Here is a 23,919-nt window from a genome sequence, read left to right as displayed (position 1 = left end):
TCCTACTGTATTTTAGTTTCAATTGCTTATGATTTCGGGGAAACTGCAGATTAAAATAACACTAAAAAGAACCTGTGAAATGAAGACCTGTGGGGAAGGGACCCTACAGTGAATGAATGTGCCCTGCCACTTTTCCATTTCTGGAGAAAGCACCAGATACAATTACAGATTGTTCTCTTTCCTGCTTCATAACATTTTTGTGACAATGCCAAATATCTAGAAATATGAGTCACTAGACGTGATATATTCTGAGTTGTTTCCTGCTAGTCTCGCTCTCATTCAATTCTTATTAATAGAAAAGCAGTCACAGGTCAGATACACTTTCTGGGCACCTTGCTCCTGACCTTTCTTTCCCACAGAAATATAGCTCATAGTTTGTTCTATTATGTTACAATGTTAGACTGCACACATCCATATCCATTGATCCCTAAAATACTGACCTGTCCTGTAATACTGAGATGAAATATGCCATTTAATTGAAGAAAAAAATGACTACGACTGAGTATTTATCAGAGAAAACCAGAAATAATAGCACATTCACCACCATCATACAGCTAAAAGTATAATTTCTATTAAACAGCATTGAATTTAAGACTGATAAATCACTTTTTTTTTTTTAATGCATAATACTTTTTTCCTTTGGGAGATCTAAAAAATAAATAGCATGATATATATGGTCCTGGAGCAAAGGAGCAGTGGGTTTGTTTCCCCCAAACTAACTTTGTTCAAGGTACTGTAATTACATTAAAACAAATCTTTGCATGAAGCTACAAGAAACTGCCAACAGGAATAAAATAACAACATTTTTATTTTACAGCATGTGATTTATGTGTAGGTTTAACTTTAAAGTGGCATTATTGTAAGTTTTATAGGGTGCACTGGCATAAAAGTCGCTCCCCCGTTTTTGAGACTTCAATTTTAGGAAAACACCTTTTTGTGTTTAAAATACTTTTTTTTTTTTTTACAACTGATTTTTCCCCCTACATGCTCAACAATTATAAATAAAGAAAAATACATAATTTTAGTTTTGAAATAACCCTTGTTTGCAACATTGTATTCCATTAATAATTTTACAGTGTTGTTTTTCATTTTTAGTTAAACTGTTTAGTTAAAGTTAAAGTTTTTCAAAATGTCTAAAATTTAAAAAATAACAAACAGAGTATATTTTAGCTTATCGAGTACCCAAACAAGTTCATGAACATATCTTTTTTGCTTCACTGAACATTTCTTTCCAAAACCTTACTTAGACAGTAATTCCAGCTGCATTGGCCTTTATATTGCATTGCATTGTATTAGTTCAAACTTTAAAGAAAATTATTAAGCAGTGCTGCTTGCATCAATTAGTAAAACAAAAAATAAATAAACCTTGCAACATCTAATAACCAATAAACAAAAAACATTTTAGAGTTGCATGCAGTACAGTACAATTGCATTAAATTTCCAGCTGTACAAATACATTCATTTTGTTTTGTTAATAAGTACCATAACCATACAGTACTTTACAAGTGCACCACTGCATTACACTGACATGTACAGTGGCTTGTGAAAGTATTGATCCCCCTTGGCATTTTTCCTATTTTGTTGCCTTACTACCTGGAATTAAAATTGATTTTTATTTGGATTTCATGTAATGGACATACACAAAATAGTCCAAATTGGTGAAGTGAAACAATAGTCCAGTTTACATGTTGGTTTGTTTCATGTGAATGGACAATGCATGTGAAACTTGGCAGGGAAAGCTCTTGAAAATGTCCCAAAATGTCTCAATTTCTTGTGACATTCCAGGAAATGCTTGTGAAATCAATGCCCACTTAAACATGTAAACATGAGTTTCTCGTGAAAATGTTTATTCAAGTCCTTTCCTAAAGCTGCTATAAAAGTCACAGGGGAATACGTAAGTTATCAGGGTCCAAAGATGGCAGCAGGGAATTTAATGTTGTGTTTGCAGTATTTCCTTCATCAGATTGATGTAGCTGATAAACTCACTTTTTTCTGTCTTCCCTAGAACTTTGCATAATGCTAATGTCGTGGCGCTGAGCGACGTTGTCCCACAGACAATCACAAAACTTAGAGAATCAGGGTTCAGTTACTTCCTACGGCAGTGTTGTGTACAGAGCAGTAGTAATTCAGTCACAGGTGGTAATTCAATGCAGAGTCTTTACTTTGAAATGTTTAATAAAAACAGCAGTTCATACCTTTTCTAAAAATGTATAAAACAGTTCATACCTCCAGCTGTACAAGTGCAATGATGTTATAAACAAATCCAAAAACAAAGTGCGTAGTGCAGTATGCAAAAACACAGACGGTGTGCAAGCATGCTAAAAAATGAACACAGTTCGAGGTAATAATTGATTGTAGTCACCTCTACACCCAACAGCCAGCTTCCTTTTATTTACCCACTTGACCTCTGACCTCTTCTCCCAAGTGAATAAACATTTACGAAACATTTAATAATATATTTACCCATTAGTATTTAATACATTTATACACAAGATACATTTTAAAAACACACATTAAAAAGCAAAACAGGTAATTAAATAAATGGAAGTGTTCACTATCTTCAGATGGCTAAACCGTCACAGCTAATCATACATGGATCTAAATGTGTTTGTAAAGTATCATACAGATTGTATTTACCAAGTTTCTGTTTAAAACTGTTACTAAAAATGTTTGATAAACTGCATCGTGGGCTTGTGAATTCAGGTGGTTACAGCTACTGTCCAGCACTTCAGAATACACTTGCAAATAGCTTTCCAAACTGTCAAAACGTCTTTATTGTAAAATAGGACTAAGTACTATGTTTGAACGTGTATAACTATACTCCAATGCAATTTCTCTTAGTTACTTATGTCTGAGCAAAACCTGTGTCCATCCTCAACTTATGTCCGTTGAAGAGAGTCGTGTGAATATCCATAAGGGAAGACAATATGATTAGGCAGCTTGATACAACACAAACATTGTTTAAACCACTCTCAAAATAAAATGTGGTGTGAAATTTTTTGCGACTTATTTCTTGGGAATCAACAATACTGCTCAATATTCCAATTCTTTATTAAGTAAACAGACAAGTACAGTGCAAATGAGATTACTATATTTGGTATAAAGAGATACAAAATAAGCTAATGAAACAAAAATGTGATACAAAGTAAAAGTACACTGTCGGGTTACAAAAATAAAGCTAGCAGTGCATCTCTAATAGCAGGACCCTCTTCATATTGCTGTTGTGCATTTCTTGCTGGAGGCTGAGGTAACTGTTCCTCTGCTGGCCTTAACACCGTTTATAGTCCTAGCACAGATTGTGCAGGATACAGCAGGCTGTAGTAATTTGGGGAACAAGCTTGTGGTTCACTTCAGTACACTTCACTAGTATCCGACCCCTTACTTGCAATAGCCCAAACGACCACTCGGATTTGGTCTAGTTTATTATTAATAAAGATGATGTGTGAAAAGCAGTGTGGGCAACAACACTAAAACAAAGTATTAAACAATCAGTCACTATCCATCAGCAAATCAGATCTTTAATAACCATTAAGGTCACACACGATGAAATGTGGATTCTTTCTGATCACACTTCTGAAGTAAAAGGGTTATAATTTTTGCAGGACATTTCCAATATAAGCTTCATATTTTTATTTTATTTTTTTCCAATGAAGTCTATCTTGCTCTCTAAGAGGCTTATGTTTTAGCAGAACTAAGGGGATCCTGCTGTTGAAGTTTAGCAATAATTCATTTTTTAGAGCACATATCGCCTTCATTCTGTAAGGCTGTATAATAGTGTGATATTAATGCTTAATGCAACTCAAACTAGAATTCTTTAAAACATAATCCTATCTCCTTCTTTCTAACTGCATGCATGTGTGCATATATAAGGGATAATATTTTTGTTTTTGTAAAGTAACCATATGTAAATAAAGGAAGACCAGGGTCAGTTAAATTAACCTTAAATAACAAAATTGACAACTACAGTATGATAAAGACAAACAGTGTTTGTTTTTTTTGTTTTTTTTAAATTTTATGCAGTGTTCACATTAAATATCTCCAAACAGTTGTCTTATTTGGTACTTTTTAAAAGCTGCTATCAGGATAACATTGCTATAATAGTGTAAATATTATCTTTAAATCTAACCGATCCTTATATATATATATATATATATATATATATATATATATATATATATATATATATATATATATATATATATATATTTCAGTAACTACTTTCATATAACTGTTACTTTGCCCTGACAGTATTTGCATCAAGCATATTTTGCATAAAATATTTGAAAATAACTTTGCAGTTTTTATTATTTTCTAGCATTTAAATGCCTTTACTGTCACAGTGTATTTTTACGATGAAGAAAAGTTACAGTATCTCTGAATTGTACTTGAATGATAACTATGATTAAAAATTATTTTTCAGCATGTTTTAGAAGATTAGCGCAATCCTTATCACGACATCCAATTTTATCCAATCTCTGTCATTCAAAAGGACCATATGGCAGGGCTGAGGCATTTTTTTTTTTCTTATTTAGTCAGATGCTCCATTTGGGATATGCTACCTGCTGTGTTTGGTTGTGGGGAAAAACAGCTGGGGATTGGCCAGCTGTAGATCCCTAACCAGCAGGTGGGCATCTTGAGATAAAAGGGGTCATCTGACACACCTCCATGCTACGAGTCAAGGACTAGGACTGTTTACGCTACCCCAAACAACAAAACTGTCTTATAACCTAATAACCTAAACAGAGAATGGATGTTTAAGGAGTGAGGAGTGTCTGTCCATGGGACCTCCTTTTTATTAGAAGCAGCGCATCGCCAATACATGGCAACCTTTTATTTTTAGCTGCTTTTCTACAGTGTTTTTGTGTGCCTTTTCTTTTACACTTTCTGTATGTCTGCCCGTGCTCTACCATCATTGATAGTGTCAAGTGGTTGTTTGCTGTAAATAAATACTGGGTACTGAATTGGTGTTTCAACTTCTTGTGTCTCTCCCTATCTGTCAGTGGATAACCCACACCCCCTATCACAAGACCCAACATAAAATGTTTGAATTATACATTTGACATATAATTATTCTAGTGTAGGTACTAGAATATGATAAACTTTAGGAACTTGATTTTTAGGAACTTTTACAAATGACTAATTCTAATGATATAAATTGCAGGAAACCGACATTTTGGATATCGTCAATATCAAGGATGCAAGAAATGGGAAATCTGTGAAAACGCCAAAGGTAAGTAATGGTGTTCTTTAAGGTTGACAGAGCAAAGGATTAAAGGCACTCACCAAGTTGAGCTAGTACTTTATGATTTCTTATTCAAATGTCATTTTATTCAGAGTCCATAGGAGCTGTGATATTTTTTTTTTCACAGTTTACAGTTTGAATGGCTGGCAATCAAATTTAGAGGTACAGTTTCCCAAATCTAAATCATATGTTCTGATTAACGAGTAGTTAGGCAAAATATGTTGCAGACTCCCTATTCTAGAGACAAACAAGAACCAAGAATAAACATTGAACATAGAATCTGAGGGAATAATTAGATATGCAATATTTATTCACTTGTTATCCCCCACTTAGGATGCATATGCCTGACTTTAGGGATGCCATGTATTTTATTTAACTTACAATAAACAACTCACATTATGTAATAATTATTTTAATACCTGACTTATGTTTGGGAATTCTGTATTACTGTTATTTATTCTGTATTATTATTTTCAGAATGTTATGTGCAAACTTTACAGACATTTTAGAAGCAGTGTAGCACGTCATACATACATGTTCACACTACTTAAAGCAAACTCTAAGACGTGTAAAAAAACAAAAAACATTTTGTAACACAACACATGTATAGCAGGTCAGTGGCAGCAGAACTGGCTGACAGGAGCTGTCTCAGAAAACCACTGGTGTGAGAAATTGGCAGGGGAATGGAAAAATAATCACATTTTCTGATCCAAGAAACATCTGGGGGTTGGTATTTAGTGGAACATACTGTAAAATGATAATAAAAGCACGTCTTCCAGTAAAACATGCTCATTTATTCATGGTACATAAGGTGTTTTTACTGGGTACCATAGTCAAATATGCTGCTATTGTTCGAGAGACTTCCACAAGCAAAACAAGAAGCAGTACATAGAGAAAACATAAAAAAAAAAGTAAAGGCAAGTATAAGTGACTGATAAAGGCACCACGTAGAATGTTTATATACTTGACACTTGGAGTCAGTGGGGGAGTTTGCATGTGTGGTTATTTTCACGTGAAGTGGTGATGAGCGTGCATGTTTGGGAGAACAGCTCAACAGGATCAGGTTTGTGACCGGAAATAACGACCACAGGGAGGGACAGGGTCAATCTCATTTACTCATGAGCATGATGTAAAGCATGGGAAATACCTGCATTTCATGTGAAAGTCCACTGCTCCCAGTGCAGACAGCCTTGGGAGCATACGTAGAAGGTGTCTGGCACAGATCTTTATAATCCTACATCTCATCTGGTTTTCAGCCTTGGTGATCTGCAATAGCTGGGTTGGACAGTTTCATTATATACCTCTGGTTAATTATTTTCTTTTTTCTTTAATTAATAAGTTGTGATACATTAGTTGAAATATTATTCACTACTAATGATATGCCACCCCACCAATGGACATTTGAAAAACAATTTGGGCAAGAGCAGTAAAACACATTATTAAACAACCAGACATGAGGCATTTACAAATCACAAATTTATTACATGAGCTTAACACTGTGCTTTAGAGTTTCACTCAAACAAAATATCACCTGAAGGCTATTCATTTCTAAGTGAGATTCTCTGGTGTACCACATTTTCCCAAGGTGTCTGCAAAAAACAGCACGGGAATGTTACGCATGGCTAATTTGCATAAACTGAGCCAATGGAAACACAAAATGTATAGGGTCATTTTTCCTTTCGCTCAAGCACAATGTGTTGAGAAAAATTAAAACACACATGGAAATTCCCCCAATGAAATAATAAATGACAAAAAGAAAACTAAATCTAAAGCTCTGTGGGAATTAGATTAAACAAAAATGACAGAAATTAAAAGATAAATATCCCCAAACCTCATGTAAAACTAGGCACTGACCTGCATATTGAAACCTAAACATATGGAACTGTAGTTAGAAATGTAAGGAATGAGATTAGTCTGACTCACATGTGGGACTTCTGATTTCAATTTGTTTTATGTTTTTATGCTTTTAATTTTTGACTTTTTTATTGTAAGTCCTTGGGCCATGTTTTAAAAATCCATTTGCTCAGCTTTCCAACAGATTTTAACAGAAAATAGTTCCTGAAAATAAATTTAATTAAATGAGTAAGGCATCTGCAAACTTAATTCATTCCTCAGTAAACAAGTTACAGTGTAGAGTTTCAAGCCCATGCTTATAATAGCAAAAATATATTTCAGTATATTCTCCCTTTTGAATAAAAGTTTCATAGTGAACATATTCAATGTGAAATGGGTGTACCATGCTGTTAATTCAATTCCCACTTCACAAACAAAACTCCTTGGTTGTAATTTCAGGACCCTTCAGGACGGATGGACGGATGGGGAGGGGGGTGGTTAGGTAAACAAGCGACAAAAAGATAGGACTCCACAGAGGGACTTTAAGTGGGAATGAGACATTGGTGACATGAGACTTCTCGATCAGAGAAGGAAAGGTGCTGGTCAGAAGGAAGGTGACCCTTCAAACTTTTAAACAAGGCTGATTTTAAAGTTGTCTAGTCATCTATTCATCATGTTAAAGATTTATTTAGAAACTGTGGTCGAGTATAATCATGGGTGAAAAAGAACCTATTAACGTTTGTGGTTGCTGTAACAGCACTAATGCAATTCATGTGGTGTCACCATAGTATTCACATATGTCACCATATTCATCTAGAATAATGTTAACCAACTGTGCAGAAAAAAAAATGAATTAGTTTTTTGACATTTAAACTTTTCTTTGTATTAACCCATTTAGGTCCTAGTTATGGTTATACATGGTAGCCTTCTTATCTTTCTCAGGGCAATCACATTACAAGTGACTATGTTAACATTGTGTAAGTGTTTCATTAAGCAGCTGTGTATGTTATCATATTCGTTGATATTATAGATATAGATGTGTTGTAGATGTGCAGTGCATATTTGAATATTTGGACAGTTGTGGCTCTCCTGTAGTTTGGCAGTTCTCACGCTATTCAGGGTAACTGTAGCTGGGTGGTGGAGAGTTAAAAGACTTAGCGTGCCTGCCAGTGCCTGCTTATTATTCATACAAATCACCAATGTGTTCTAACTTCCTGGAGTTAAAATGCATGTTTTAGGAAGATTTTAAAGTAGCATAATACATTAATGGTAAATATAACATACAACGGTGTGAAGGATCTGTCGCTCCTCACATGCGAATAGAGTTCTTTTACTGAAAATACTGCATGGGGTAGTGTGTGATGAATGATTTTAATGCCCACCCTCAGGGTGGGATGCTTGGATGAACCCACTGGGCTTAAGTAGGGTGTTCAGTTCTCATATGACACACTACCCCACGCATTATTCTCTATATCATTAATGATAATAGTTATAATAAGTTATTTTAATTGCATTTGTTTGGTGTTTATTTAGAACTTAGGAAGTGCTTGGTATTTAAAATTTGTACCTGCTCTTTTACTAGTTTAAGCTAAGGCCGGTGAGGGGGGGGGGGGGGGGGGGGGGGGGGGGGGGGGGGTTACCCGGTTAGGGTAACATATATTTGGAGTTGCAAACTGAATCTGTTGTCTCGGGGTGCTTCCTGCAAGTAACACCTGATAAAGCACTTCACATGCATGCCATGAGGGGTAGTGTGTTACAATAGCTTAGAATAATGAAAGTCATATTTTTCAGACATATGTCAAATTCCTGGGCTCCTGTTGTAACAAACCAGATACTTGCCAAGAAATTTAATGGATTGACACTATATGAATTTCCAGGTAGCTTTTTTGGGAGAAAAATCTGCAACTCGTTAAAATTATTTCTGTCCTTGAATTCTGAAGACCATAATTGTCAGTTCCTGCAGTATAAACTGACCCTGACGAATTTGGTCATAATTAGGAAATGAGAATCTGGAACTAAGGAGATGTCGTTGGAACAGATGCTGAAAGAAAGGAAGCTGGAAAGAGATGGGACTGTATATTTGGAGCATCCTGAGGAATCCAAAGGAAGCAGTTAAGCACATGACTTCCATGAGTCGATTGAAGGGGTTGAAACAGCCTTTTCGCAAGACTCATATGAGCGACTGTAGAATATCTGAAGATATAGGAAGTCAAGATGGGAAAGTAGGAGGGGAGCTCTTAGATATGTCTTGGAGCGTTTGGCGGATTGCTGGAATGGCCAGAAGAATCGGAGAGGACACTGACATGAGACGGTAAAGGAACTGAATTCTGGAGATTTGATTGTGGAAGCAGAGAGGTATGTAGAATGTGTCATGCATGGACGATAAAGGCTAGGATCCAGTCTTGATTAAATGGAAGTGGCTGAATTTGTTTGGGTTTTTTTGTGCAGAAAGAGAAAGAAGACCAGCCTGTAGAGTAGGATGATCTTGTTGATGGAGCTAGAGCAGCGGACATATAATTTCTAGCAGATTGAAGAAGGTTGAAGACAAGAAAGCTCACAGGAATACTAGGTGCTGGTGTTGCAGAACTTGGAGAGGTGTGGGAGATGCTGTGGGAATAAACTGCTGAAATCTGGCGATCTATAGGCGAGAAAGAACATCAGCTGCATTATGTGAACTGTGAATGTAACAGGGTTGATTGAAGAAATGAAAAGACACTGAAATCTTTTTTTGTTGCACAATTGTCTGCCAGTCAGAATTTTGATAGCATGTTGATGTTGGTCTTTATGTGTTAATGTTTATATGGAGCAATATGCGGCTCTTTTGTGATCAAATTGCGGCTTTTCGAACTTCACATATATTTAATTAAACAATGAATAAATTATTTATTTATTTATATATTTATTTATTTATTATTCTTTTGTTATATGTGTATTATTTTTACAATAAGTCTCAGTGTTTAGTTTTTTTTCCCCATCACAAGCCGATCCATTTCTGACCTTAGCCAATCAATAAAAAGCCACCAGTTGCGAAAAAACGAAGTGCTACCGCTGTATTTGAAAAACAGGGAGCAATGCTTGATTTCTTCTTGTTTGGGGTTGTTAATCTGCTTCCAGCATTATACAGACATTTAAAAGGCAGTATTTCGGTCAAATCAATAGTTATTAATTGCTCGTCATCCATTATATCCAAAGGATTTTCTCTCTGCACATCCTTCTGCTAAGTGTGGCTCTGTCCTCATCAATTTCCAAAAATGCTGCCATACAGTTTTTTCGATTTTATGGGCCTCAATAGGACATTTAAGTATTTTCACTTAGTTATCCCCTAAAGTTGTTTTGTGCAACGGTTAACTAACTTAAGGGAAATACTTAAATACAAATATTACTTAAGTAGAACATTTGGGAAAACTAAGGGGGAATTTCACTTAAGGTGTTATGCAACCGAGCACTTGCCTTTATGTCGCAGTTCAAATCTTCAAATCTGCAACGTTATTTCACTACAAACCTTGCCCGCATTGACAAAGAATTTCCAAAAGATTCTGAACTTCTGTCTTTAAAAGTTAATGCTAGAACCGCCACAATAGTCATGTATTCTGTGTGCTAATTTTCATATAAATATGGAGTTTCTGCTATTATTATTATCATAATATTATGTTCATGAATACATCATTTGAGTTTTATCTGAAAGGTTGTATTTCATTTTCATATCTGAGCTGATTAAAATGTACCCGTCAAAATGACTGCTGTCTGTAAAAAGCAAAAGGATAAACAGACGTAAATGTTGACCAAATTTGCTAAACAATCTGAGACCATGACTAGGCTACTCCTAACAAGTGGCCTGGAACATTGCCTGTGCAAAAAAACCCTCCTGCGAAGGTGAGTTCTGGAAAAAATAAAGGTTAGCTTCATTTAGTAGTGTGTGTGATAGTAATTGTAATTAAAAAAATATCAGTGAAATGCTAAATGAAGCACTTTTTAAAGTTTGTGGTTCTTTGTCACTGTCCATATTATTTCTTTGGCTCTTGGTCTGTGAAAGGTTGGCCACCCCTGATCTATGACAATACAAGTCTTGATATTTCTTTGAAGATGATTTTAATGCCAGTGTCTTGAAGTTATATAATTCTCATAGGAAACATGGATGGTAATATATACACCTTATGCCACATCATTGTGAATCACAGAAAATGCAGGAACCATGGATTTTACTAGAGTAGATATCGACTAGATCTCCACAAAAAGGTAATGCACACAATAAAGGCCTTTATAATTTGTGTGGAAGTTAATGTCTCGTGACTTAAGTGTAACATTGATATCTTTAACTTTATTTTCTGATGTTAGGAGAGAGTGTGATGCTTGATAGAAGGGGCTGTTGAAATCACAGGCGGCTTGTCAGTACAGGCTAGTGAGGCATGGCCTGCTGAGTGCCATCTATCTGACTATCTATGAAGACATTTTGCATATTCTTTATATATTTATTATTAATTAAAAAATATAGTGAATATTTAGGACAGTTATGCATGTATTTAAGTAAGCTACCATAGGTCCACGAGACGCAGTTGATTTAAATGTCACGAATGTGGCAAGTTGAACTTACTCTCTCTAGTTGTGAAAACGCAGCAACAGGAAGATGGCAGATTGCAGTACTGAGGCACATAACTCACAGGGCCTCATGAAACTGCCTGGTACCACGGAAACGTAACACTTCCAGTAGTAGCTCGATGAGGGTGTTGCCGTGGTAACCATGGCTTGTGAGGCACAAGTGGAAAGTTGCAGCGCAACAGTGTCATTGGGAGGGACGCCTGCTTGTAGTTTGCAGCAGATAAAAAGACAGGTTCTGCAAACAAAGCTTAGCAATAGATGATAAGGGCAAGACGATTGTTGCAGATGGGAATGTTCAAGCCTTTGTCGAACATAGCATTAAAAAGTTTGGCAGAGGAACAATATTTATAATGACGATGCAGCTGCTGCAGCGAGAAGGAAAAAGCTGAAGGACGAGAAAAATCTAAGGAGCAGTTAGAAAAATTGCTCTAAATCAGAGTCGGATGAGAGAATGAGAAGACAATGTTTAGAAATCAGTAAAGAGAGAAAGTTTAAGCACGTTTGATGGAGTCTGAGCGATGTTAGAAAGCGAAAACACAATATGAGAAAACAAACTGAAATGCTGAAGCGTTTGACCTTACATTTTACAAGGGCTTGTTGTGGGTTGCTTGTTTACCAACTGCCGACTTTTGAACTATTTAATGAATATCAATCAATAAATCTTTCATGTAACGAACTGCTTTATTTAACAGCTTGGGTTCACTGCATTTGACAAACATGCAGCGTTCTTATTTCTAAACCTTGTTTTTGTTCAGCTGCATGTCAGTAAGCAAGTACACAAACAAATAATTCCCCTTTAAACATCTGTGTATGCAGTAGATGTTTTACCTATTTTAATCTATTATTTGACAGACAGTCATAAAATGTGATCATAGCTCTTAAAAAGTGCACAAAAGTTTATTTTACACCGTGTTAGCAGCTAGCAAACCATTTTTGCAGCTTATACATTAAACACGTTAGGTGCTAAAATCTGGATGTTAATTACAGTTATTAACTGATGTGCGGAAACAGAGCTTTATAATATATAGCATGCCAGCTGCTGGATAGCATAATCAAACCAAATATCAAGTCAGCTACCTTCTATTGTGACAATCTATGACAATACCAGTGTTGATATTTCTTTGAAGATGATTTTAATGCCAGTGTCTTGAGAAGTTATACAATTCCCATAGGAAACATGGATGGATGGTAATGTATACACCTTATGCCACGTCATTGTGAATCACAGAAAATGCAGGAACCATGGCGGTTACTAGAGTAGATATTGACTAGATCTCCACAAAAAGGTAATGCACACATTAAAGGCCTTTATAATTTGTCTACATATACAGTAGTCTCTGGCTTAGAGAACACCCCCTCAGGAAGCAAGAGTTCTCTAAGACGGACTTGACCACCAGTCACAATATGAATCAATAAATAAATAATTATTTATTACTTGTCATGATGCACATGTATCAACATATGAAATGAATAGAATAAGACAAAAGCAAAAGGCAAGAGTATTTTAATAAACTATAATCATAAATTAACAGACTAACTAACATTAATAAAGTGACTGCCAAATGAAATTAACACAGCACCCATACACACATTAAAAAATGCAGCAGCAGCTCTCGATAAATTATGAATACCTGTACAGTAGGGATATTCAAGACATGGACAGAATTATTTAACAGAATGGTGAAGCAACTCACTAGGACGGAAAACACCAAATTGCTCAGCAACTTGTGTCTGATTCAGGTTTTTCTTCCAGAGATCGAATAATTTCCCAATTTTTGTAGCAATAGAAACAGTGGTGATTTTTGACTTTTGTTTCCATGCCATTTTGTAGCGATGAGGTGCACTCGGGGAAATTAGAGTACAAAACGAGGCAATGATATGATGGCAGTTCTGGAAAGATTTAATAAACCAATCAGTGTGCCTCAAGACACTCTCACATTGACAATTCAGATTTGAGAGGATTGAATAAACCATTTCAATTTAAGTTTGGTGATGAAGAGTTATCTGGTTACAAAACAGTAGTGCTGCATCAGTTGTGAACAAATTGCTAGCGGTGCCATAAAGGTGTTCGTTTAACCAAAGTTCCTGTTCCTTTAGGCAACCATTTACAATGGGTAAATCTGTTTCACTACAAGGGTGTTCTCTTAGTCACAGTGTTCTCTTAGGAGGTGTTCCTATAAGCAGAGACTATTATAGTAAAATATCTCAGTTCATAACATGGCATAAATGACTATACAAGTGCCCTTTTCCTTAGAATTTAGTTAAGTCATTTACCCCTATCATGTTATTACCCTTTATTTTTAAAGCAGAAAGAAATAGAACCTAACAGCTAAGTAGCGTAATCAAGTTTCGTAACACTTCACTTCATTGAACATTAACGTATAATCTAAAAAAAAAAGTGATGTAAATTAAAGAAATAATCCTCACTATATTAACAGTACGTACTTTTCACATCTAACTAAATTTAAAGAAGGATTACAATGTTACAGTGGATTTGTCATATGGCAAAACATTTTTGTTTCTAGCATTTTCTAAAGAAATATTTCAAATGAATAAATCATTTGAGGTGGCATACAGTATTTAAGTCCATTTATAGAAATAGCAGACTGCTGCAACCTTCTCCATTTTATAATTCCACTAACATAGTATAGATTGTAGGGTTGGTTGAGGCCAACAAGCAATTGCACTTCATCATGTTATTGAGTTTCCATTTGATGTTAAACATCCAGGATGTTTGTAGAATGACCTTTGTGTAATGCATGTTTTACCCTTCATTGGTTAGCCTATATATAGTACATTTCAACTTTTTTTTTTTTTTTTTTTTTGGGGGGGGGGGTTCTCTCAAGTGCTTAAGGATATGAAGATGAATTACATATGAATAATTTCATGCCTTAAAGGCAGAATGACTGATGGTGCTTGGTCAGCCCCTCAAAGGTCATAATTATAAATTAAATTATAAATCTGTGTTTACCTGCATCATTAGGCCATTACAGGGATTTAGTATTTTACATGTAGCTTGTAAACCCTAAACACAAAAACAGCTACAACCTTACAATTCATGTTCCGAAATTTCAGATAGTAACTGTACTTTTGGTCTAAAAAATCCATTTTAAATAATCCATCTAATGGAGTTCTTTTGAAAAGGTTGATTAAACATTAACTTAAACTGACATTTACATTTTTCCTGAAAAGTGTTTTTGTTGTTCTGGCATTTATGCAAACCAATACAAACACAATTACATATATAATACTGTATCACTGAAAACTCCTGTATTGATATATAGTACTGTAGTTGACAACAGCTTGCAAAACATACATATGAAGAGACTGTCTCAGGTTATGTGGAGCGTTTCTGCAGTTTTGTTGTTGTTGACAGCAAATCTTAAATTGGCATTTTAGGTGAGAATATGGGTCAAGGATGACCCTGTAAATCTGTATGTCAGTTCTACAAAACCTGTTAGAATACATAAGACTGTAATACAAATGTTGTTCTATAATGTTGCACTAAGGTGAGGTAAAGTAAAGGTTTGAAATGCAGTGTGAGTAAAATGCATCATGTACACTATTATAAGAGACTTGTTTTCTTGAGAAGTTTCAAGTCGTCTGAGCCAATTCAATTTAATCAAAGACTGTTGATCATAGTACATGAGCAGGATGTCACAGTGTCCTTGTATATCAGTAATAGAAAATACATGAGATTTTGGAATTGCTGTCACACTGTACAGGAAAAGCTAAATAAATGAAGATTTTAAAAAATTAAAATAAAACCACTCCAGCCTAGATAATATGCCACTATGAATCGTAATCTAGCGAAGTTCAAATAATGTATAGATTATCAACAGAGCAGTTTAACGATTATGCTCACCAGTGGATTAGTGCTTCAAAAAAGGAAATAAATTCCTTTTAGCATCCTGTTGTTGTTATGAAGAAAAATATATTGCCAAGAAGGAAGGTAATCTAAATAAAATAAACCTGTACATATTTAGAAAATGATGAGAATCGAACAAAAGTCGTTCATTTCAATTAGTGTGTGTGTATGTCTATATATATATATATATATATATATATATATATATTATAAATAATATACGAATAATAATACAAATATCATATATAGATATATATATTATATATATTATGCTAACCAACAGTGGACCTATTAAAATTTAATAATCACAGCTCTAAACAAGAAATATCAAAATGTTTTAAGATTGCCTCTCTGTCAGATGTAAGTATTGTTGAAAAAGTTAATGACTTGTTCAGTAAAGCCACTTTAAAGCAATATTGCTCACGTTACATTTTTTTCTTACCACCAGCTGGTGATAACATATTGTAACTGCTATTATTAACTTCAAGGTTTCTAAAGTAAGTGAGGATACTCCAAAGGAGGAGAGCCAAATTAGTTGGTTGTTAACAGTCGTCCTCAAGACTGAAATAAACACTCCATGTACGCACTCCTGGAGTATTCGATTTATATAAAAAGCACAATGTAGGGGAAATTGTGTATTTTTAAATTAGCCTAAATTAAACAGGGAACTACTTTTCTGGTTAGCAAAGTGAAGTAACTTGGAACAGAGCATTTTGCCCAGTCATCCTGTGGTTGGATTTAAATAAATGAAAGATTCCAAAAGGAAATCAAAATGCTCAAAAATGTTATTTACCATAAACTAATTCAAAATAATATATGTCAAAATGTGTTTAACATTTCACAGATTTTGTTTAATGAAATAAATGACCCCGTCATGTAAACTAATGCACCATGCAGTATTATAGGCAAATATATTCCACTTAATAAGGCATAATTACACAAACATTCTCCAGAAAGGTTTTACGTTTCTTTTTTTTTTTTTTTTTTTTTTTTTTTTTTTAGGGTATGTTTTTAAACTTGTGATGTAACTTATGTTTAGATGGTCTCACAGTCAACTGATGAGCTATATTTATATTTGCAGCCATTCAATACGCTTCCATTCACTATAGCTTAAAATAGCTTTGCCATTGTCCGTCTATACTGTATATGTTTTACATTCAATACACTTCCATTCACTGTAGCTAAAAATAGCTTTACCATTGTCCAGCTGTACTGTGTATACTTTATATTCAATACACTTCCATTCACTGTAGCTTTACCATTGTCCAGCTGTACTGTGTATACTTTATATTCAATACACTTCCATTCACTGTAGCTTTACCATTGTCCAGCTGTACTGTGTATACTTTACATTTAATACACTTCCATTCACTGTAGCTTAAAATAGTTTTACCATTGTCCAGCTGTTCTGTATATACTTTATTGTACACACAACCTTCCTCTATCCCTCACATGTCTTCTATGGAACCACTTTTTTGGTACATGGCTGGTTATTCAGCTCCAGTAAGTTATTTTAACTACTGATATTGAGTGCCACCTCAAGGGCACACTGGTCTATGGTGAAGCTGTGCATGTAAGCTATTCTCTCCCCTCAAGAAACAACATTAGTTTGGCCCTGCTCCTCTCTTTATATTCTATTTAGACTCCTGGCAGTGCATTGCATTACATCCACAGGCTCCATATCTTTCTAGGCATTTACATAACAGATTGGCTGTTTGAGTTATAGATAGACTTTTGTTTCATAGCACACCAAGTTACTTGACATGTACATTGTAACATCACAGTGGTTTGTAAATATTACAAATTAATAGTGGCATGTGAAAAACCATTAGCCACAGCACTCTACTATTATTATTATTATTATTATTATTTGTTTATTTAAGGCGACTTACAGAGACTAAGGTGTGTGACTCATTTAGTCTCTGTAAGTCGCCTTTAGTCACTTAGAATAACATTTCTCCTGGAAGACAGAGCACAAGGAGGTTAAGTGACTTGCTCAAGGTCATACAGTGAGTCAGTGACTGAGCCGGGATTTGAATTGGGAACCTCCTGATTGCAAGCCCTTTTCCTTAACAACCAGACCACACAGCCTGTAAGGGTGCTGCAATGGAGTTGTGCCATCATCACTGGAATTGAAACGAAGTCCTCCATGGACAAGAATGTCCTGAGAGAAACAGTTAAAAAAAAAAAAAAAAAAAATCACTATCAATCAAACGGTAACATAACAGTAAACAGTTTGAGGGCAGATGATGAAAGTCATGCAAATTTGAAGAAATAATTTATTAAAATAGCCTTTTTGTATTTTGAAAAATGCATGGTATTTTTTTAAAGATACTGTTATTGTACTGTTATATATAAAGATATTGTTTTGTATATAAAACAGTACTTTGTTATGCAAAATGCATCAATTTTTGAATGTCTAACAAGTCCTTTAAATAAAAGGCTTTCTTCGAGTTACAATTCATCCGAGTGTGACGTTTTTGTTTTCTAAATTACTATTAATTTTATTCTAAAATCCAAATAAAATTCCAAGTCACATGGTTTGCAGTAAAATACAAATTATTTCAGTCAATTTGTGTGCAATTGTTGTTATTGTTATTTGTCATAACATTTCTTTTCTGCCATCTTGTTAGTATTAAATAATACAGCAGTATACTTTTTATTGCCTTAACCAGGGCCTCCAGTTTATAGATCATAATTTAAAAAGTGGATACAGTAATCCTTGGAGATACAACAATCATATTTGTTCAGATGTCTTTCTGCCTTAATTATAAAACAGATATTGTTAATTACTACTTGTGGCGGGGCAAATGCTCTAAATGCAAATAATGTGTGTGGGAATGTAAGGTTGGCAGGGATGGGGTTAAATCTGTCCCTGCCAACAATCACAAGTGTGACCATTCCCCAGTTATGTAATTCAGTGCTAATTGGAGAGTGGCCACATGTAAATAATGGGGAGAAATCCTTTGTCTGGTGGAGGTGTTTGGGAGTGTTGGTGTTGGAATTTTGATAAATGGTGTAGTGCAGTTGAATGCCCAGCCTCCACTACTGTAATGGGTATCAGGTATAGTAAACACCTAAAGCTATGGTCATAAGTTTTGCATCATTTTTGAGGTCATGTGAGAGAAACATCAGACTTTGAGAAATTGCTTCACTTGACCACATTGCTGCGTTTTATGATTGTCAAGTTTTGTTACATTTTTTGCCACATTGTTTCATGGTTATATCATAGGTGTCATTTCTCCTTACACTTTACACAAGGGATGCCTTTTCCTAGCTTTCTGCAAGTGTACTGTGTATAATTAAATAAAAGGCTGCAAGAATTTGTGTATGACAGAAGCTTCTCATCTCTTCATGGAAAGTGTCTGGTCATCTGTATTCTCTCCCCAACACTAATTATGCCTTCAAATGAGCAATGTATTATTATAAGACAATAGCATATTGTCGATTCAAGATTCCTGGTTATTCTCAGTAGCTGCTATGGGGCTGAATTCTATTTCAAGAGAATTTGCCTTTCAAAAGCAGCGATCAACTGTTACAGGTGCAAGAAAAAACCTTGAAGCACAAAGTGAAGCACAGTCCCATGTTTCTGTGCTTCTCCCTTATTTGTATTGTTTAAATGGCTCCACATTTTGTGTTACAAAATTAAAGCCGCCAAAGCTATCAGTGAATCAGTCTCTAAGCTTTTGCCTGTCCTTAGGGGCTGTTAATTATACTGTCTTGGAGCTTCTCAGTGGATGGGACTTTTATTTTTTGCTGAAAGCTGTCTTTTGTATTGCTAAATGGCTGTATTCATGAAAAAAAGTATGTAGGCGCTTTGTCTGCTGATGGAGAAATGCAGGCACGAACTTGGCAGCATAATTACTGCCCTGTGATGCTAATACAGACAGTAGTATTTTGAAAATTAACTCTGTGAAAATCTTTCCTGGCAATGAAAATGCACCATAGCTTGGAAAGGAGAAACATGAAGCATGCTAAGGATACTTGCTGAGGATACTAGTTTGTTTGGATATTTGCTAGTGTTCTAGTGGTATTTGAAATTGCTATTTTTCTAATGAACGATATTAGCCTGAAGACCACACGGAATATCAATTTCCACATATCCCACAAACCTTCTTTTCCTCCTCTATGGATCTCCTTTTTCACTTTGCTTTGCCTAAAAGACTAAAATGAAATCTGCTTCATGAATTTTCTAAAGGTTTCATTCACAATTCAAAGCCTAGGAGACCCCATTAAGCTGCTCATCTGCATTTTGTCTGTTATGAAATATGATCAAATGCATTAACATTTGTAACATAACCTGGTGTAATTGCTCACTAATTCTTCATTACTGAAGAGATTTAATTTTAATAATATGCCAAAATTGCCCATGTTGATGGGTTTTTGGACAAATGCTGGCTTGAATGAAATCAATACTGTATTTAACTAATTGTATTTCACTCACAATTTAATAGTACAGTCTTTACTGCACTCATGCTGCAGTTATATTTAACTCATTATGTTTTCACACAAATCCCATCTGTATTATGGTGTTTATAAAATATAGTAAAGGTCTCATTCAGTCAACAATTGAGATCCAGCAAGCTGTACAACACAAATATCTTTTTTTTCAAAAGTTTCAAGTCATAAGGCATGAACCCAGTGTTAAATAAACACGTTGTTGGTTGCAAGGCTGCAATATGGTGGGAATTGACCCTAAACAGAAAACATCTGTGAAATGTGAGACCTACAGTACTACAAACAGAAAATGAAAGTGCTACCTTTAAATGTCTGCATTATTTGGACCCTAATGGCTGTTCAAAGATGGCTGTTCAAAACACACAGCGCCCCTTTGCCTCCAGAGCCCGCTCCTTCTCCATCCTATGGATATTAGGACTTCCCTGTCCCAGACCATCTTCCGTCACCTCTTCAAGACACACCTCTTCAGACAAGACCTGTAAAACTCAATTCTTCCCTTCTGGACAATATAGCACTCTGCCTTTAATGCATTATAACTTGTACTTATCTGCTCCCTGTTTTACTGTATTTAATCCTTCACTTAACCTAATCTGTAGTATTTTGTGTTTCACTTTCACTCATATCTAACCCTGATGTAACTATCAACACTGTTATCTGCTCTTGAACTGCCCTGATATCAAATCATACTTGCTCTTATCAAATCGTACTTTGTATTTGCTCTTATTAGGACTGAAGTCAGTGTATTTTGTAGCTTGCTCTTAGTTGTACTGTAATTCTTGGTATGTACTTTTGTAAACAACTGTAAGTCACCCTGGGTAGTAGTCGTAGTAGTAATAATAATAATAATAATGAAAAAAAGATTTATTTAGAAATGTCAAAATAATAAAACAATTAAAATTCACAGCCAGCTAACCAGTAAGACTGTACCACTAACTAGACTCAGCAATATCAGAAAGATAGAAGTGCATTACTCTTGTAAAAATTATTTAAACAAAACAAGCACAGTTTTAAACTATTGTAAATCTCCATATTAATCTAATAAATGCTGAGGTTACAATAAGTATTTCGTGCAGTAGGGTACACATTTCAAAATGTACTTTTCTAAGGACAAATCCATTTATAAAGCACCTCGTTGCCCTACAGCGACCCATAATGGTCAGGAGAATAGCTGGAGACTTCTCTGGCTGGGCCTCGTCTCCAGGGTAAATTTTTTAAAATTTATATTGAAATATATATTTTGATCATGTGTAATGCAACTACACACATCCAACCTAAATCCTTTGTTACAACACATCCCTTACAATTCACAGAACAGGAGTAAGGGCTGCGAGAAGTAAGCCCTGGGACTTGAAATCGGAATTATGTGCTTGTGACTTTAGGAAGATGACATGCTTTCCCCTTGGCTCTCAGAGAGCATCCCTCACAGAGGTGAGACCGAACCGATTGGCCTCCAAGGCTGGGGATCAAGCATTGCCCCCCCAAGGGGAAAATGAAAATAAGAATAGAGGGTACATTTGAGAAGACTAGCAGTCACCCCGACTAACAAGGAATGCCTACACTTCGGGAGATCGGCATGGCCAGACCTCCGAGACAGAGCCACATGGGATGACAGGAATTCTGAAAGAGAGGAGGAAATGAACATGCAAAGAGGCCAGGGAGGAGCACTGGCATAGATGAAAGGAAGTATAGTAAAGAATACTTGGTTTCCCCCAGGGAGAACCACCCTGTCAGAGATGAGATGGAACTGATCGGCCTCCAAGGCTGGGAAGAATGTATGCTGCTCCCCAAGGGGAACAAGTGATAGAAAATGAGGAGATTTGATAAAAGTGCAGGGTTGCCCCCCGGCTTAAGTAAAACCGCTGTCTATTTATTTATTGTGCCTACACTTCACAGATAATAATTCATATCACAGCGCTATACACCCATTCCTGAAACTGGGGAAGATAAGTTTTCTGATGTATATTTGCTAGATAAAGATGTTAGCATTGCTGAGAGTTTGAAGTGTGTCTGCTTTGAAATCTATCACAAAAAAAATATTTCTGAAAAGTGATATGCCTGCACAAGTATTATAATGTTGAAAATGTTTTATTTATACTTATATAATGCTGCCATTGGAAAAAAAAAAAAAAAAAAAAAAAAAAAAAAAAAGTTTTTGTTGTGGTCTATATTATAATGCTACAATTGTAAACACATTGCTGTTGTTTTGTTGTTTAAGTTATACTGAAATACTGTATTTCCGCTTATTATAATCACAATAAAAAAGTATGTATTTATAAAAATATAGCAATTATCTTTTTAGAACTGTCCAAATTGCTTATTTGAGGTTTAAGAAAGAAACATCTGCAATAAGAGCATTTTTAACCCTTTGCTGCCAACGTGCTCTAATTTCGTAGCTTTTGTTACGATGATGAAACATGATATATCTCAGCTGTCCAATCAAATATCTTGTTTTTTTTTTCAAGGGGACAGCCATGGCTATGGTGAATATCCCCATGTTAGGGTTGCGGTAGGTGTGGCTTTTTTTATTTGTGTTTCATTTTTGACTCCGCCTTTTTCTGGCTTCAATGGAAAATTGTGTTGACACTCACCTGTTTGAAATCTGTATCTCCCATTCTGCAAGACCAAAAGTGCTGATCTGTAACTCATCCGAAAGCTAAGAACTGGGACTAACTAAATTGCAGGTCAGATTGGGACCATGTTATCTAAAGTGAGCCGGGATGTTGCTTTGGCAGAAAACGCTGTGCGGTATTCAAAAAATATAGTGCTGCCATATCTGGCAGAGTTCTCAATGATATTAAATATATAAGTCCATCATCTACCTGCAGTGGGGGTAGACTTTGCAAAGAACATCCTGGAGAAAGTGGAATAACTAATTCAGCAAGAGTAAGATTCTTTAGCAGTCTGGGATCCCAGGATTTAAGGGTAACAGATACACCCCCCCAGTCAACTATCCTACAATCCAGAAATTCAGAGGTAGAAAAGGAGGATTGAGACCAGGTTAACATCTTTATCTTAGATAATATTGTCTAATTAAAGGAGAAAGAGTGTTTCTGTTATTTAATATACAACTATGAATCATAGACGACTAGATACGTAACTAAAAACGAGAGGCGATGGAACTGCAGCAACGCCCATTTTGTGCTGTCATCGCTTCTAAAATGGCGGTTTTTGAAGGGAAATAAAACAAAAACCGTATTGTGAGTATTGTGATTATTATTTATGTTTGGTGGAGCATGTATATTAAAAAATGCAGAAAGATTGTGCTTCACTGATTTAGTATTCAATTATATATATATATTCTGGGTATTCTGAACAAGGGAACAGGTTCAATTTCCTTAACATTCACTGTACTCAAGGTCTCACTATTTTTCTAAATAAAATATGGTTCTTTTAATGCTGTCCAGAAATCTCTGGTGGGATGGAGAGAAAAACATATGGGGGCAAAATCCCTGAAAAAGAAACATGGAGTGGTAAACACAAGGACTATGTAATAACTCTTTGTGACAACTTACTACATAACTACATGTGATTTATTTCTCTCAAAATAGTACTAGTAATGTTTATGTTAGCTGTGTTTTACCCACTGTGTCTTGTTTTGTATTTTTGCATTTCATTTTGTTACACTTTGTTGGTGTATCCCTGCCCATGTGTTATACACGGTTAGAAATGAACACAATTGTGGTACTAGAAACTTTTAAAATTTGCTAGTCCTGATGTAAACTTACGAGTCCTTATGTGATGTTCCAGTCAGAATCAACAACAGGTGTTGGGGTCCCTATAATATTAGGCTTACATTTTATTTTCCTTTTATTGTACTGTATTAAAAAAAAAAAAAAAAAGATACAATAAACATTAATGCTCATTCCCATATACATGATTGGGTTTCTGTGTCTGCCTTCCTCACATTCCGAACTCCAATAAA

General features: G+C 35.3%; 1 protein-coding gene across 1 annotated transcript in view; it reads left to right on the top strand.

Moving 5' to 3' along the window:
• LOC121317660 (1-phosphatidylinositol 4,5-bisphosphate phosphodiesterase beta-1-like) overlaps positions 1 to 23,919 on the top strand; it is a 330,252-nt gene that overhangs the window by 77,114 nt on the left and 229,219 nt on the right. The window contains exon 3 of the mRNA XM_041253828.1: positions 5,162 to 5,230. Within this exon, the coding sequence (XP_041109762.1) occupies positions 5,162 to 5,230 (69 nt within the window). The remainder of the gene's footprint in view (positions 1 to 5,161; positions 5,231 to 23,919) is intronic.

Source organism: Polyodon spathula, chromosome 6 (assembly GCF_017654505.1).
Source record: "Polyodon spathula isolate WHYD16114869_AA chromosome 6, ASM1765450v1, whole genome shotgun sequence".
NCBI lineage: Eukaryota > Metazoa > Chordata > Actinopteri > Acipenseriformes > Polyodontidae > Polyodon > Polyodon spathula.
The sequence above is the reverse complement of the archived record's forward strand: the minus strand, read 5'-3'. Positions and strand labels throughout refer to the sequence as shown.